This window comes from Urocitellus parryii (assembly GCF_045843805.1).
Source record: "Urocitellus parryii isolate mUroPar1 chromosome 13 unlocalized genomic scaffold, mUroPar1.hap1 SUPER_13_unloc_8, whole genome shotgun sequence".
NCBI lineage: Eukaryota > Metazoa > Chordata > Mammalia > Rodentia > Sciuridae > Urocitellus > Urocitellus parryii.
In genome coordinates this window covers 994,309-1,008,491 of record NW_027551776.1, presented here as the reverse complement: position 1 = coordinate 1,008,491, position 14,183 = coordinate 994,309, and the positions used below count along the sequence as shown (strand labels likewise).

The 14,183-nt window shown below is 34.7% G+C and overlaps 1 protein-coding gene across 1 annotated transcript in view; it reads left to right on the top strand.

The window, feature by feature from the left end:
• Positions 1–13,926, top strand: part of LOC144251463 (contactin-associated protein-like 3) — a 181,886-nt gene extending 167,960 nt beyond the window's left edge. The window contains 4 exon segments of the mRNA XM_077794357.1: positions 2,154–2,168; positions 9,855–10,061; positions 10,285–10,356; positions 13,733–13,926. Of these exon segments, the coding sequence (XP_077650483.1) occupies positions 2,154–2,168; positions 9,855–10,061; positions 10,285–10,356; positions 13,733–13,926 (488 nt within the window).
• Positions 13,927–14,183: the final 257 nt, after the last annotated feature.

Below are 14,183 nucleotides of genomic sequence, written 5' to 3'. Positions count from 1 at the left end.
TTTAGGATTCTTTTCTATTTCTATAAAAATTATCATTGGAATTTTTATACAGATTGCATTGAATCTGTGGACTTCTTTGGATAATTATAGACATTTTGGCAATATTAATTCTTTGAATGCAGAAATATCAATCCAGGAATATCTTCTTCATTTTCTTTCAGCAATGTTTTATGATTTTCAGTGTATAGATCATTTGCCTCCTTAGTTAAATTTATTTATAAGAATTTAATTATTTTTAGATGTTGTAAATGGAATTTAAAAAAATTTCTTCTTTGAATAATTTGTTTTGTGCAGAAAATCTACTGATGTTTGCATGTTGATATTGTATCCTGTAACTTTGCTGAGTTTGTTTACCCATTCTAGCAGATTTTTGGTGAGTCTGTAGGATGGTGAAAATATAAAATCATGTCATCTGCAAACAAGAACAGTTTATTTGCTTTCCAATTTGGTTGCTTTTTGCTTTATTTTGAGGTTTCTTATTTGTTGTTTTGTTGTCTTGTTTCTTTTTGTTCATTTTTTTCTGGGAGTATTTTTGATGTTGTTGTTGTTTTGTTATTGTTGTGATATTTGTTTTGTTTTTCTTTTACTGGGGTTTAAACTTAGAGGTGCTTTACGACTAAACTGCATCCCAAGACCTTTTTATTTTTTATTTTGAGAAACAGTCTCAAAATCTTTTGATTTTACCTTGAAAAGTTCCCATTGGCATTTCTTATAAGTCAGTTCTTGAACTTGCAATCCTCTTACCTCAACCCCCCAAGTAGCTGGGATTACAGGTGCCCACCTCAGTTTGATGCTTTTTATTTCCTTCTCTTACCTAATGCTCTGGTTAGAGTTCCACTACTTTGTTGAGTAGAAATGATGGTAAGACTGAGCAGTTCTCTTGTTTCCTATTTTAGAGGACAGCTTTCAACTTTCCACTGTTGAGAGTGTAATTTAAGTTGTAGGTTTATCACACATAGACTGTGATATGCTTTGGTTCCTTTTGCTTTGTGATTTCTGTAAGACTTACATAAAACATAGTGATAAGGAATTTATTTGATAATGTAAGGAAAACAATATTTTTACTTTATCTCCTCCCATAGTTTGTTTTTATGTCACAATTACATATTTTTTGTTGTATATCCCTTAACAAATTATTGTCACTGTCATTATTTTAATTGTTTTATGTTTTAAGCTTCATACCAATGATACAGGTGATTTATATATCACCATTACGGTAATTCTAATTTGTGTACTTTCTTTTACCAGTGAGTTTTATACTTTCATATGCTTTCATGTTACTAATTATCAGTTTTTGCTTTCATCTTGAAAAACGTCCCTTTGGCATCTCTTGTAAATCAGGTCTGGTGGTATTGAACTGCCTCAATTTTTGTCTGAGTAAATCTTTCTCTTTCATTTCTGAGTGATGGCTTTTAGGGTAAAGTATTCTTGTTTGGCAGTTTTTTCTTTGAGCATTTTGAATAACTCATCCATTCTCTGTGCCGCTTCTGCTGAAAAATCTGCTGCTAACCTTAATGGAACTTGCTTATATGTGATATGCTTTTCTTCTCTTGAGGTTTTCAAGATTCTCTTTCTCTCTGGATTTTGGCAGTTTAATCATAACATGTCCTTGTACAGGCTTGTTTGGATTTGAGTCTGCTTGGAGACCTTTTACCTTCCTGTCCCTAGATATTTTTATCTTTCTCCAGGTTTGGAAAGTTTATGGCCATTATTTCCTTAAATAAATTTTCTGGCCCTTTGTCTCTTTCTTCTCCATTTTGAGCTCCTATAACTTGGATATTTGTGCTTTTGATGGTATTTCATAAATTCTAAAAGCTTTCTTCATCCCTTTTCATTTTTTTCTATTTTCAAATAACCTGTCTTCATGTTTACAGATTTTTGCTTCTTGATCCCTAATATATACTTACAAATTGAAAAGGCAGGGGGAGAAACTTTCTCACATGGTTTAATCAATTTACAAGAAACACATAGCTAATGTGACACTGGACATTGAGAGATGAAATCATCCTCCTCAGATCAGAAACAAAACAAGGATGTATGTTGTCATGGCTTTTAGTCAAGATTATAGTACAGGTTTAAAGTAGGGCTATTAGGCAAGAAAAATAATTTAAGCATCCAGATTAAAAAGAAACAAAGTAAAACTATATTTAGAGAACATAATCTTATAAGTAATCTACAAAAATAACTATTAGAGCTACTAAAAGTTTCAGCAAGATTTCAGTATTCAAGATCAATACACAAAAGTTCAATGTATTTCTGTACACTAGCAATGAACAACATGAAATTGAAATGGAGAATCAAATATAAATTCCATTTAAAATAGCCACAAAAAGTAGCATTATTTTGTTAGAAATTATTTTAACAAAAGAAGTTCAATCCATATCTACTGAAAATTATGAAATAATGTTTAAAGTAATTATAAATAAAGACCTTCTTAAATGTGAAGATATCCTGTGTTCAGGAATTGGAAAACAATCTTGCTAAGAAGATACTATTCTACAAATGTAGGTATAGTTTCAACACAATCCATATTAAAACTTAAATGACTTTTTAAGTAGAAATTAGCAAGTTATGCTGTTAGCCATATTGAAATTCACTTATATGTGATATGTGTCTTTTCTGGAGGCTTTCATTTTTATAACAAAAATTCATATGGAGGACTCAGGATATAACTCAGTCTTACAGCACTTGCCTAACATGTATGAGGCCCTGGGTACAATTTTCAGTACTGCCCATAAAAAAGAAAAGGAAACTAATTCAAATGGAAATGCAAGACTCTGCTAGTAGCCAAAAGATCTTATTAAGAAGGTCAGAGTTGGAAGTCTCATTCTTCTTGATTTCAAAACTTAGTAGAAAGACACAGTAATCAAGACAGTTGTAGTTACAAGGATAGGCATATGAATAAATGGAATTGAACTAAGAGCCAAGAATTAACCCATACATTCATGAAGAGCTGTCTTTTGATGCTGGTGCCAGGACCATTCAATGGGAGAAAGAATATTCTCTTTCACAACGTTGCTGGACCAGTGATATATGCACATTTGGGAAAAAAAAAAGATGCTACCTTATACCACATACAGATTAACTCAACATGGGTGATAGATCAAATTATAGGAACTAATACTATAAAACTCTCTGAGCAAAACCTAGTTGTTCATTTTTGTGAATTAGATGAAGTTTTTCAAAAGCCTTAGATTAGATGATGGTTTCTCAAAAGCAGAAACAAGGAAAGATTAAATTGTACTTGATCAAAATGAAAAATCTCCATAATTCAAAAGACACTATCAAGAAAGTAAAAGAGAACCCATAAAGTGGGGTGGAAGTTGTTTGCAATTCATGTATTCTATAAGGGATTTTTCTAACATTATATAAACCATGACAACAATCAATATTCAATAAAGAACTCTTTCAACTAAATAATATATGTGATATACAAAAGGCTCACATGAAAATCTGCTCAATATCATTTAGTCATAAAGGAAATACAATTGAAACTACAATAAGATACCATTTTACACTGAGTAGGTCAGCTATAACATAAAAAGATAGACAACAAATGTTACCAAGTGATGTGTGAAAATCATGTACATCCCTGATGGGAACAATGCAGACACTATGGAAATAGTTTGACAGGTCCTTAAAAAGTTAAATACAGACTTACGTATGACCCAGTCATTCTACTCCTGTGTATAGTAAATAGATAATTGACAATTTATGGCCATATAAAAACCATATACACAAATCTTCATGCTATCATATTACTCATAATAGCCAAAAAATGGGAACAACTTTCATCGACCAAGGAATAGATAAACAAAAATGGTTTATCCTTATAATGTAATATTGTTTACCCATAAAATTAAACAAAGATTAGTATTTGTTACAGCATGGATGAAAACAAAGCAGAGACACCAAACGCAAAGGCCACATATCATGATTTATTTTGTAAGAAATATCTAGAATAGGCAAATTCACAGAATCAGAAAGTAGTTTGGGTTTGCCAGGGTCTAGGGAGAGACAGGATGGGGATTACAGACAATATGCACTGGTTTCTTTGGGGGTGAACAAATGATTCTGGCAATGGTAAGGGTGAATTTAGTAACCAATTCTATTTCAATAATAAGAAAAAATTGATTAGAGATGTATTTGCCAAAGCCTTTTCTCCTATACATGCACCCTAGGATAATTAGAACAATGACCCATAACTGGACATTTGTCCAATTTGAATGAGTTCATTCGGAAACCCAGGATGGGATGTAAGAGAAAGAAAAAAGAGAACTGGAAGCACTCAGAAGTTTATGACCACTGGCATGCAGCTAGGGAGGCTGGATAAGCCCATGTTGCAATTTTGAGTAGCGGTCATGAGTTAAGGACAGCAAACACAAAGAATAATCATGCAGCCTTGACATAAAAAAGGCTGACAAAGATTGTCTGCATATTATTACAAGAGCTATTATTTACTTACAGAAGATTCTTGCAGAAAATTTATGATGGAATTGCTTACTACAGGGCCACAAACCACCTGATCTTTTCCCAGGCAAAACTGAGAGTGTCAGGCATAATTTGATATGGTGGTAACAGGAAGGGAGATGATTCAATTCTTTCTGACTGAATACCAGAGCTCTCCAAAAGACTTAAAAAAAAAAAAGTCAGTCTGGTAGTCATTTTTTAATTATGGTATTCATTTATAATTAAAAAAAAAGTTCACTCTGTTTTATATGTGTATATATCTAGAATAAAGTGCAGGTCAACATTTACATTGTCTCATTGCTTCCATTCATTAAAACTTTTTAACATTCATCCATGCTCTCCCATGTGGAAGTAATTCATTCATTTTCATTGCTATGTGGACTTTTATTATAAGAATATACACAATTTGTTTATCCATTCTCATGGTGAGGCACACTTGCATTGCTTCTAGTCATTGGCTGCTAATATCCTGTACTGACTTTACAGGTAAACCTCTTGTCCACAGCAAACCTTTCAGAAGCACTTACTATTCATTGTGGGTAACAGAGAGCTTTTTGTACACATTTTTAATTATTTGTCTCTTCCTTTTCAAGAGCAGAAATCATCTTACATGTTGCAATATATAACTTACATGATAGATTTTGAAGACAAAACTACTCAACACCTGAGACAGTGGAGAATATTTGTGTCCTGAATTGTTGGAAATTTGCCTGGACTCTCAACACTTCCTACCAGAGAAAATTTTTAAGAGAAAGGAAGATTAAATGAGTCTGTATTCAAAGTGATTGAGAGATTCTTCTCAGAATTGAAGTGGAAGTAAACTTTAGGCTCAGCCCTTTAGTCCACTCTTTCCTAAACTTTGCTTTTTTCATGGCCCACTTGAACCATATTCCTGGTTCCCTTCTTACCTAGTCTGAAACTGCATCTGTCTCCCAATTTCCTATGGTTATATCCATGTTCTCAAGATAGCAGCTGAGTGCTTCTTTCACCAGGCTGTGTCAATGACTAATAACACACTAGGTATTCTCCAAAATTCCTTCCTTTTTCTTTTCCTTTCTTTATGTTTTAATGAGAAGAAAATTTTGAGTCAAAAGAACCTTAATGATAGAATTTCAGGACTTAGCTAATAGGGGAAACACATTTACACTCTTTATCTAAATACAGTTCTATTCACTCTGATGCTGGCCTACTTTGGGTTGATGGCAGTTTAGATTATTATTTGTGCTCCTGGGTAAAGAGCTGATGTGCCAGCCCAGCAGCAGGATCAGGAGAAGATGTAAATGACAGCTGTAGTGAGCACTTTGCAGTGGGCTGGTGGAGAACACAACACAGCACCACGGAAGTACAAAAGCTATGGGTCCTATATAAAGTTTAACTTGCAGAAAAGTCAGAAATGTCAAAAGGATCATCAACAGTGCTCAGCCTGATTGTGTCCATTTCCATCATGCCATCTGGAACTAAGGATAGGAAACAGTCTGTAGTCAGGTCCCTTCTTTTGAGAGGATCAGAGAAACTGTACCTTCCATATTGTCAGGACTTGTATATCATATCAGATTCACAACCATGGAAGTAAGCAGACAAACAAATAAATAAGAAAGTAAGTAATGGCATACCTAATGGAATCGAACAGCAAAGTTGTGGGTGAGGTGGAAGAAGAATAAACAGCAAATAACATTTTCTATGCCAGAATACACTGTTGAAGAAGACAATAAACAACAAAGATGCAAATTGGAATTCAAGGAGATTTTAGGCAAAGAGAAAAACACGTGGGAAATTTAAATAAATTTTACAAAATTTTACTGGGTGATCTGAAGAAGATAATGATCACTGATTATCCTTAAATAGTGGCCTAGATATAACGTCTCAGATCACAGAGCAAGAAGATTAACAGAGAGGGAAAATAGGAAGTACATGGGAATCTAATCTAGAAAAACCTCACTTGTATAATTGGAGATCTAGAAAGAGAATTTAAAACAAAAGCATTAATATATTTTAAAATAGGCAATTTCTCCAAGCTAAAGAAAAAAAAACAATAAAAACCAGTTCTAATGAAAAAAAGATAAATTTGGAAAAATTCTGATAAAATTCCTGAAGTTCAAAACAAAAAAGAAAAACCTCCCAAATTTTCTAGGCAGAAGTTTCTACAATGAAATATTATGATTTTGTCATTAGAAGCCAACATCTAATTGTAGCAGTGAAATAAAAAAATAAAGATGAAGTAAAAATGTCATACTACCAAGAAAAATGGGCTACAGCTCAAACATCTACTATATAATTTATCTGATAAGATTAAAAAAAATGTTTTTTGAGGGTAACAAGGATGGACTGAGATTAAATATTAACCATGCATCCCATCTCAGCAAAATACTGGGAAATTAATTCAGTCTAATACTGGACAAAATCACAAACCTACCATAGGAAAATATGAGGGAGCCAGTGCAGGCAGCAAACCTCTCCAGGTGAATTTATACCTAATGTACATATAATGTTCAGAGTTGGGCTATTGAGGTACATATAAATCTAGCCCACACATTCATGTCCACAAATATGCATACATATGTACAAATATTAAGTGGAGATTCTTGAAATAGAGGCAATTATAATGTAGTACCTATGTGTCTTTCTTCAGTAATAGCACTGTCAGCAAAGATGAAGCTCAGTTGTCTTTAGAAAATAAATTTCACAGAATTAGTATAATTCATTAATTAGCCTAATATTTGCCATAATTCCTTTCTTTCCTTTTTCTTTTTTCTTTTCTTTCTTTTTTGCTTAACAGCTAGGATTTTAAATTGAATTTTAACGTTTTTTCCATAATTTAGCTTTCCCAAAGAAGTTCCATGTTGCTGTTGCAATATCTTCCCATTTTATTTCTTCTTGACACACTTTCAAGTATATCAAGCAAATATTTCTTTCTGTAAATTACACACTATCAAATTATAAAATGATAAATAAAGTCATCTTCTTTGAGTTGAGTTGTTCCAAGCTTACTTTCTCCTAGTATGCTTAAAATTTACCAGGAATTTATCACACAAAAGTTTTTTGATGTCTCATATAATCAGCCTGACCAAGATATTTAAGAAAGATGTTTATTGTAATATCATAAACATCATGCCCCTAATTTTAATTGCTTTAGATTTTTTTTATATACAAACATTTACTGTTGCAACTTAACAGTCCCTAAGTTTGTAAGCCAAACAGTTCACAACACACTTTTTTCAAGAGACAACTCTCTTTCAAGTCAGAAGGAATAAGAATACAAAAGATTGGGTTTTCAAGAATGACAGACTAAAATAATGAAGTGAAGATTAGTAGGAATGAAAAGGAATACCTAAAATTAGATTTAAGAAGCCCCACCTTATGAGTAGAAGATTCAGAGTACATAGCTTAACCTTACTTTCAATCTAACAAAACAAACAGATTCTTCAGAGAATAGTGGTATTTCTTTAGGAATAGCATTGCAATCAGAGTAACAAAGCACTGCAAAGGGAATACACCATCAAAGTAACGTAGGAGTATAGTCAAGGAAACTTGGGGAAAGAAAATACATTAAAAACAAAGCTGAAGATTTTATCAGATATTTTGAAACAATAATCTTTGGGTACAGTAATTAATAACGACAGTGGCATCAGTCTGAGGTTGAACAGACACTTGATGGGTAGGTATCCTTGCAGAAGTTCTTTTGTTTGCTTTGTTTTTTGTATACTCCTGTGCAAGCTTGTGGCCTGACAGACTTAGTGATAGTCCTGTAAGACAGTCTTTATGACTAAGAATACTTGTTTTGAAATCTTTCCTCTCTCCCTCCCTCCCTCCTTCCCTTTCTTTCTTTGCCAGGATTGGAACAAGCAACTCCATTCTGTTGGATAATTTTCACATTTCTTTCATATTAGTACAACAACAGAAGTGACTTTAGGTACCCTGACACTCAAAAAAAAAAAAAAACAAAACTCAAGAAACCTCAGTGGCATGAGATGGCAATCAGCTATGGAAGTGCATTTTTATCTTGATCCAATGCATGTAATCTTTTAGAACAGAAGGCTCTTCTATCCTCATAAGTGCCACATTATAAAAATTATTTCAGTAGCTACTAAGTATCCATAGAAAGGTGAATTTATGGTGATGGGACTGTATATTCCTCTAATATAAAAACATATTTCAAGCATCCTCAAATTCAAAAGAAATAAGGATTGTCCTTTGAGAGTTTAACTACAACATCAAGACAGAATGGATCTGAACTGAGATTCTCAGAGTGAACTTAAAGATTGGTTCTTAAGTCAACCAAAAAGCATTTATTGAATATGTACATATGTGCTATGGAAAAATATATGAACTTATAAAAGTAAAAATAGTATAATGATCCCCATTTACCAGTCCCTCCATGTGAGCAATTATGAACATATACAGAATATACTAATGGGGGAAAAAAAGAATATCTTGTTGAGAAAGGGGTTGAACACAAGAGGCCTAAATTCAGGTCCCCACCCCCAGTAACCTTAATGTCCTACTAACTTATGCTACAAACTTCTGAACCTTCACCTCTTCAGTTATAAAATAGGAATAAAAGTATTCATTGTTTTATGCTGCAAAGATTAAAATGATAACCTATAGTAAATCATTTGGCAAATTCTTGACAACTATGTATTCATTCATTGGTTGTTAGAATAAGGAGAATCAACTGCAGTTTCCCCCACAGCCAGTCTGCAAAGGGAATTTGACATCAGTATTGACATGGTTTCCTCTGCAGGGTAGAGGATGCTTCTCTGTTTGACATTTAAATTTTTGAACTTCACATCTAACTCCCCTTGTCAGATTCCATGCCCATTGAGCAAGTGGAAAGGCAGAGCATATTCACTGAAATTAGCAACCTCAAGTTTTCATCTTCCGTGGCAATTGCTCTTACTTAGATCTTGCTAAAACCAACCTTCCTCGCTTGTGGTTAAAGGTAGGTGGGTCCTGGCAGGGACAGACTGCAATCTATGGAAAAGGGAATGGAGACCACATTGTGGAGGGGAGCAGCCTCTGGTGTTGAACACAGCCTAGAGAATTTTTCAGAGAAATTTCCAGAGTGTCCTCAAATCCAAGATATATTTTGCTTTACCCAATTGTACTAATGGGTACAAATTCCATCCAAAAGCATTATAATGATCATTTGAAAAAATGAAGTGGCCGAGGAATTCGCCCTTATCTACTCCGTGGCTGCCTCTAGGGAAGGTTTTAGCAAAATGGACCAAAGTTACCACCCCGCTTGTCAATAACTCAGGCCACTGGTAATGGCCGCAGTGTATTTCCTTAAAGATGAAAAGACAGGGATTGGAAGGGAGATTTGCAGATGCAGGGCGCCCTAACAATGTATGCACTTCTTTGGTCCGCATAGCCCCCTGGCGCAGACCCCGATACGCGGCGGGCGGCAGCGCGCGGCTTCACAGGCTGCCTGTCTGCGGTGCGCTTTAGCCACGCAACCCCGCTGAAGGCGGCGCTGCGCCTTGGAGGACCTGTTCTGGTCACTGTTCATGGTCAAGTGGCCGCTGGATCCCGCTGCGCGGCGGGCGCAGGGCCTGGCTCCAGAGCGCGGGAACTCGCTCCCCGACTCTCAGGTGGTTCAGGTGGGTACCTCCTTGTGCTTTTTTTCTGTGTGTCACTACTGCTATATCGCAGATTTACTTAGTCCTGTTTGTTGATTCACCTACTTGGTATCTGGACTTTTCCTCTTCTATGTTCCTCCTTTCATGTTCATTTCTCCCACTACAATTGTTTGTTATTCCAGTGTTTGTGAATTACTCTTTTCTCTTCGCTCTGTCCTCCCTTTTTCTACTGTAGGCTATTCTGGACCAACTGATGAGGGAGAGCCCTTAATTAATGCAGACAGAAGTGACTCTGCGGTCATTGGAGGTAATGCGGCTGTTAGCATAACCCAGAAACCATCTATAGTTCAGTTCAGAGTACTGGGGTCAATGGCAGGCCTTGTAAATTTCCTGATATTTCATGTAACTTACTGAATTCAGTTCCTCAGTAAAAAGAACTGATGGTTCCACTGAAGCACACTTTCTGAAGAATAGCTAACATGTTATAGAATAGTGAGAAGTTTTTATTTGAAAATAACTATCACTGTTATTTGATACAGGAGATAATATATAGTGGTTCTATGGCTCCTTGCAATTGCCACTGAGCCTTCAAATTGTTATATAACACCAAAGACAGGAATAAGAAGTATAGTTTTATATTTTTATGTTTGAAAAATAACAATTTGTATTGTTTAGGTGCTTCAAGCACTGTGATTTTTGCTTTTAATTTTATTTTTAAATGTTTTGGGGCTAATGGAATAAGAGTTCCAAGGTTATTTAGAATTGAAGAAGTGACAGTATAAACAACATAGTGACTAACACAGAATTTATTAAGTTCTAACTCAAAAAATGAATGTGCAATTCTCCCTTCTTACAGTTCAAAGAATTTTTTAATTCTTGTGTGTGTTGGAAGGGGAGTGTTGGGAATGGGCAGGTCTTGGCACATGGAAGGCAGGTACTATTCCACCGAGCTATCCCATTTTAATTGTTTGTATTTTATTGAAATGTGAGTCTATTGCACACTCTGCTTAGTGAGTAGGAAGTAAACTATAATCTATTCCTTTGCTTTGTCAAATAAGGTTCATAACTCAGAGAGCTGGGTAACACCACTTGGTCTCCATTGCTCATATGGGCTGCACATCAGCTTACATGGGGTCTGTATAGTTTATCTGTATTCATCTAGATGTCAGAGAATTAGAAGAGTACTCAGACACTTTAAAAATCTCTGTAAAGATATTAACATTGCCACCCCTATCTCAACTACTTTTATTTTTGTAATGATTGAAGTATGAGGAACTTATTTAATATAACCTCCATTTTCAATTCCAAGAACAAACAAAAATCCCATAAATGTTTTTTATCATTTATATCTAAAAGAAATGCTTTATATTAGAATTTAAATACTACTCCCAAATCATTTCTAATTTATTTTAATGAAAAGTATCCATTCTAGTGCAAACTAGTTTAAAATAAATGTGTTATATATTTTCAAAGTAGGAATCCAAGTCAAAATACTTGCAAACTTGGTGCCTTTTATTTAAAAGAGCAAAGTGAATTTTCATTCTGATGATAACACAAAATACCAGGCCTTTGAATCTTTAGAGCTTCTGCCTAAATATCATTGACAAAATTTCAAAGTAAATAAGTTATACCAGTGTGCTTCCCTTGAGCAATCCTACTTGGCTCCTCATAGATGGGTGGAGAAGGAGAAAACACAGGTCTCAGGGACCTGACAAGGTGAGTGTATCAGGCTTTGTGATTCACTTGTACTTGTACTGCCTTTTGTTTGGGCAGTGTCTAATGGCTGGATGGTTAGAAGACCACTGGGTGCATTGACCACCAGTGAACTAATTGAACACACAGACTAGACTTATATGAAAAATACCTAATCCATGTAAAGGATTATTGGCATGGATAGATTTCTCTAGGTTCTGCATTTTGAATTATCTTTTCCTCCTCTTGCAAACAAAAGGAAAAGTATAGGAAAGAATGAACCAAAAAAAGTATTTGTACCTGGTAAACCAGAGATCACAGAGGGCTTCTTACCAAGGGACATTTACTGTAGATAGGCAGTTAGCTCTATAAAGAGACAGATATATAGATAGACAGAGAGGCAGGCAGAGAGAAGCTCATATAAAAAATACACTAACAAGCCAGGCATGGTGGTGCATACCTGTAATCCCAGTGGCTCTGGAGGTTTAGGTAGTTCAAAGCCACCTCCGTAACAGTGAAGGCTAAGCAACTCAGTTGAAACCCTGTCTCTAAATAAAATACAAAATAGGACTGGGGATATGTGGCTCAGTGCTTGAATACCCCTGAGTTCAATCCCTTGTACCAAAAAAAAAAAAAAAACACTATCAGCAATACACAATTTATGAAATGCATTGAGTGATTATTCAAATAATTTTAATCTTTGGGTGCAGACAAGTTATTTTAGGATCCCATTAAATGTAATAAACCAAGCCATAGTTAAAGAGTTATCACATATAAAAAGGCCAAGGTATACTGAGGAGTTCCTGTAATGTCATGGAATTATAATCAAGTAGCCCCATCATTGTTCTGAGATTTACCAGTCTTTAACATTGCAATTGTATATATTTCTCCTTAAAACAAAGTCCTATAACTAAGCAAAAAAAAAAAAAAAAAGAACCTAAATCAATGTGATTGTTTGTTTCCTAAAGGGATGCAAAGTATATTGAACAAAATGTTGTTATGAATATTTATGAATATAAACCAAATAATGAGCACACTACTTCCTCTCAGACTTGTGCTTAGGAATCCCTTTGACTAGTTATACCTAATTAAGCTTTGAGTTGTTGGGCTTCATTTTAGTTGCTGATGTCTATGCCAGAGTATGAAAAAGAACCCTCATTTTATAGTACAAATATTTTTGTATAACTAGGCAGGCACTTACATAGCACTTGTTATATAACACTTGCTAATTGGAGGTATTTATTAATACCTGGGCCAATCATCTTTAAAACTGACCTTTTACATATTTATTTCAGTATAGACTTGATATTCATTCTTTACTAATAGGATAGCTTGAGTAAACATTCCTATGGTATAACTTTATGGTTCTCGATCCTTTCAGCACATTAAAATCATCTGACAAGCTTTTTGTAAAAATCTGAATATCCATAGATCTTATTTGTTCTATGTTGTCTAAACAGACTTGAGGACCACTGGCATAACTGATGTCAGGAGCTAAGGGCCTCACAGAGATGAATGACATGCTTATTTTTTAACTAATTCAACAGCATATCAGTATCAAAGTAAATTTTTATTAAAATATTTGTACAAAAAAAAATATTTGTACAAAAACAATTACTCTGTGATGATGAGGCTATGCACTCTATTTTAAAATAATTAAAATTTCCTGGCTTATTAATGTGAAGTGGGACATGGCCTAAGAGGTCCGGTTATATTTCTGCACTTATATGTGAAGTCATTAACTGAAATCCAATCATGATCTGCATTTAAGATCTGCCATGTAAACTTAATGTCATAATACCATTTGTCCTTAAAATTTATTATGTGTGTGTATATACACATATATATACATGCATATGTAGGTATATATTATATGTACTAATATATATGATATTACATATAATTTAAACCATCTAATAGAGATTCTGGTGAGGTTGAAATTTACAGTTTATCTTCTAACTTTGTATGTTCTCTTTCTTTTCTCTCACCAGGTGTGGTAGCAGTGGTGATATTTATCTTGCTCTGTGTCACTGCCATAGCTATACGCATTTATCAACAGAGATGGTTATATCAAAAGAATGAGTCAGATATCTCAAAAGCTGGAGACAATGCTGAGATTGCTCTGAAAAGTGAACTCAACATGCAAAATACTGTCAGTGAAAGTCAGAAGGAGTACTTCTTCTGATCAGTAGCTCTGGTTTACTTATACTGTAACAATATGACTTACTTTCTAAGCCTAAAGCTCTCATAGGTGAAAACCCAGCCCTGGCCCTCAAGGTCTTGGCAGTGGGCATGCACCACTACCAACTCGCCCACCCCAGCTTCAGCCAAGGTGCCAGGAATCTCTGCTCAGGGCCCCTCCGTGATCTGTTTGTGTAGCAGTGACTTAAGTGCAGTCATTAATCACTGTGTGGCCCTTTCTGACTGTTCTGACCTGTTCTT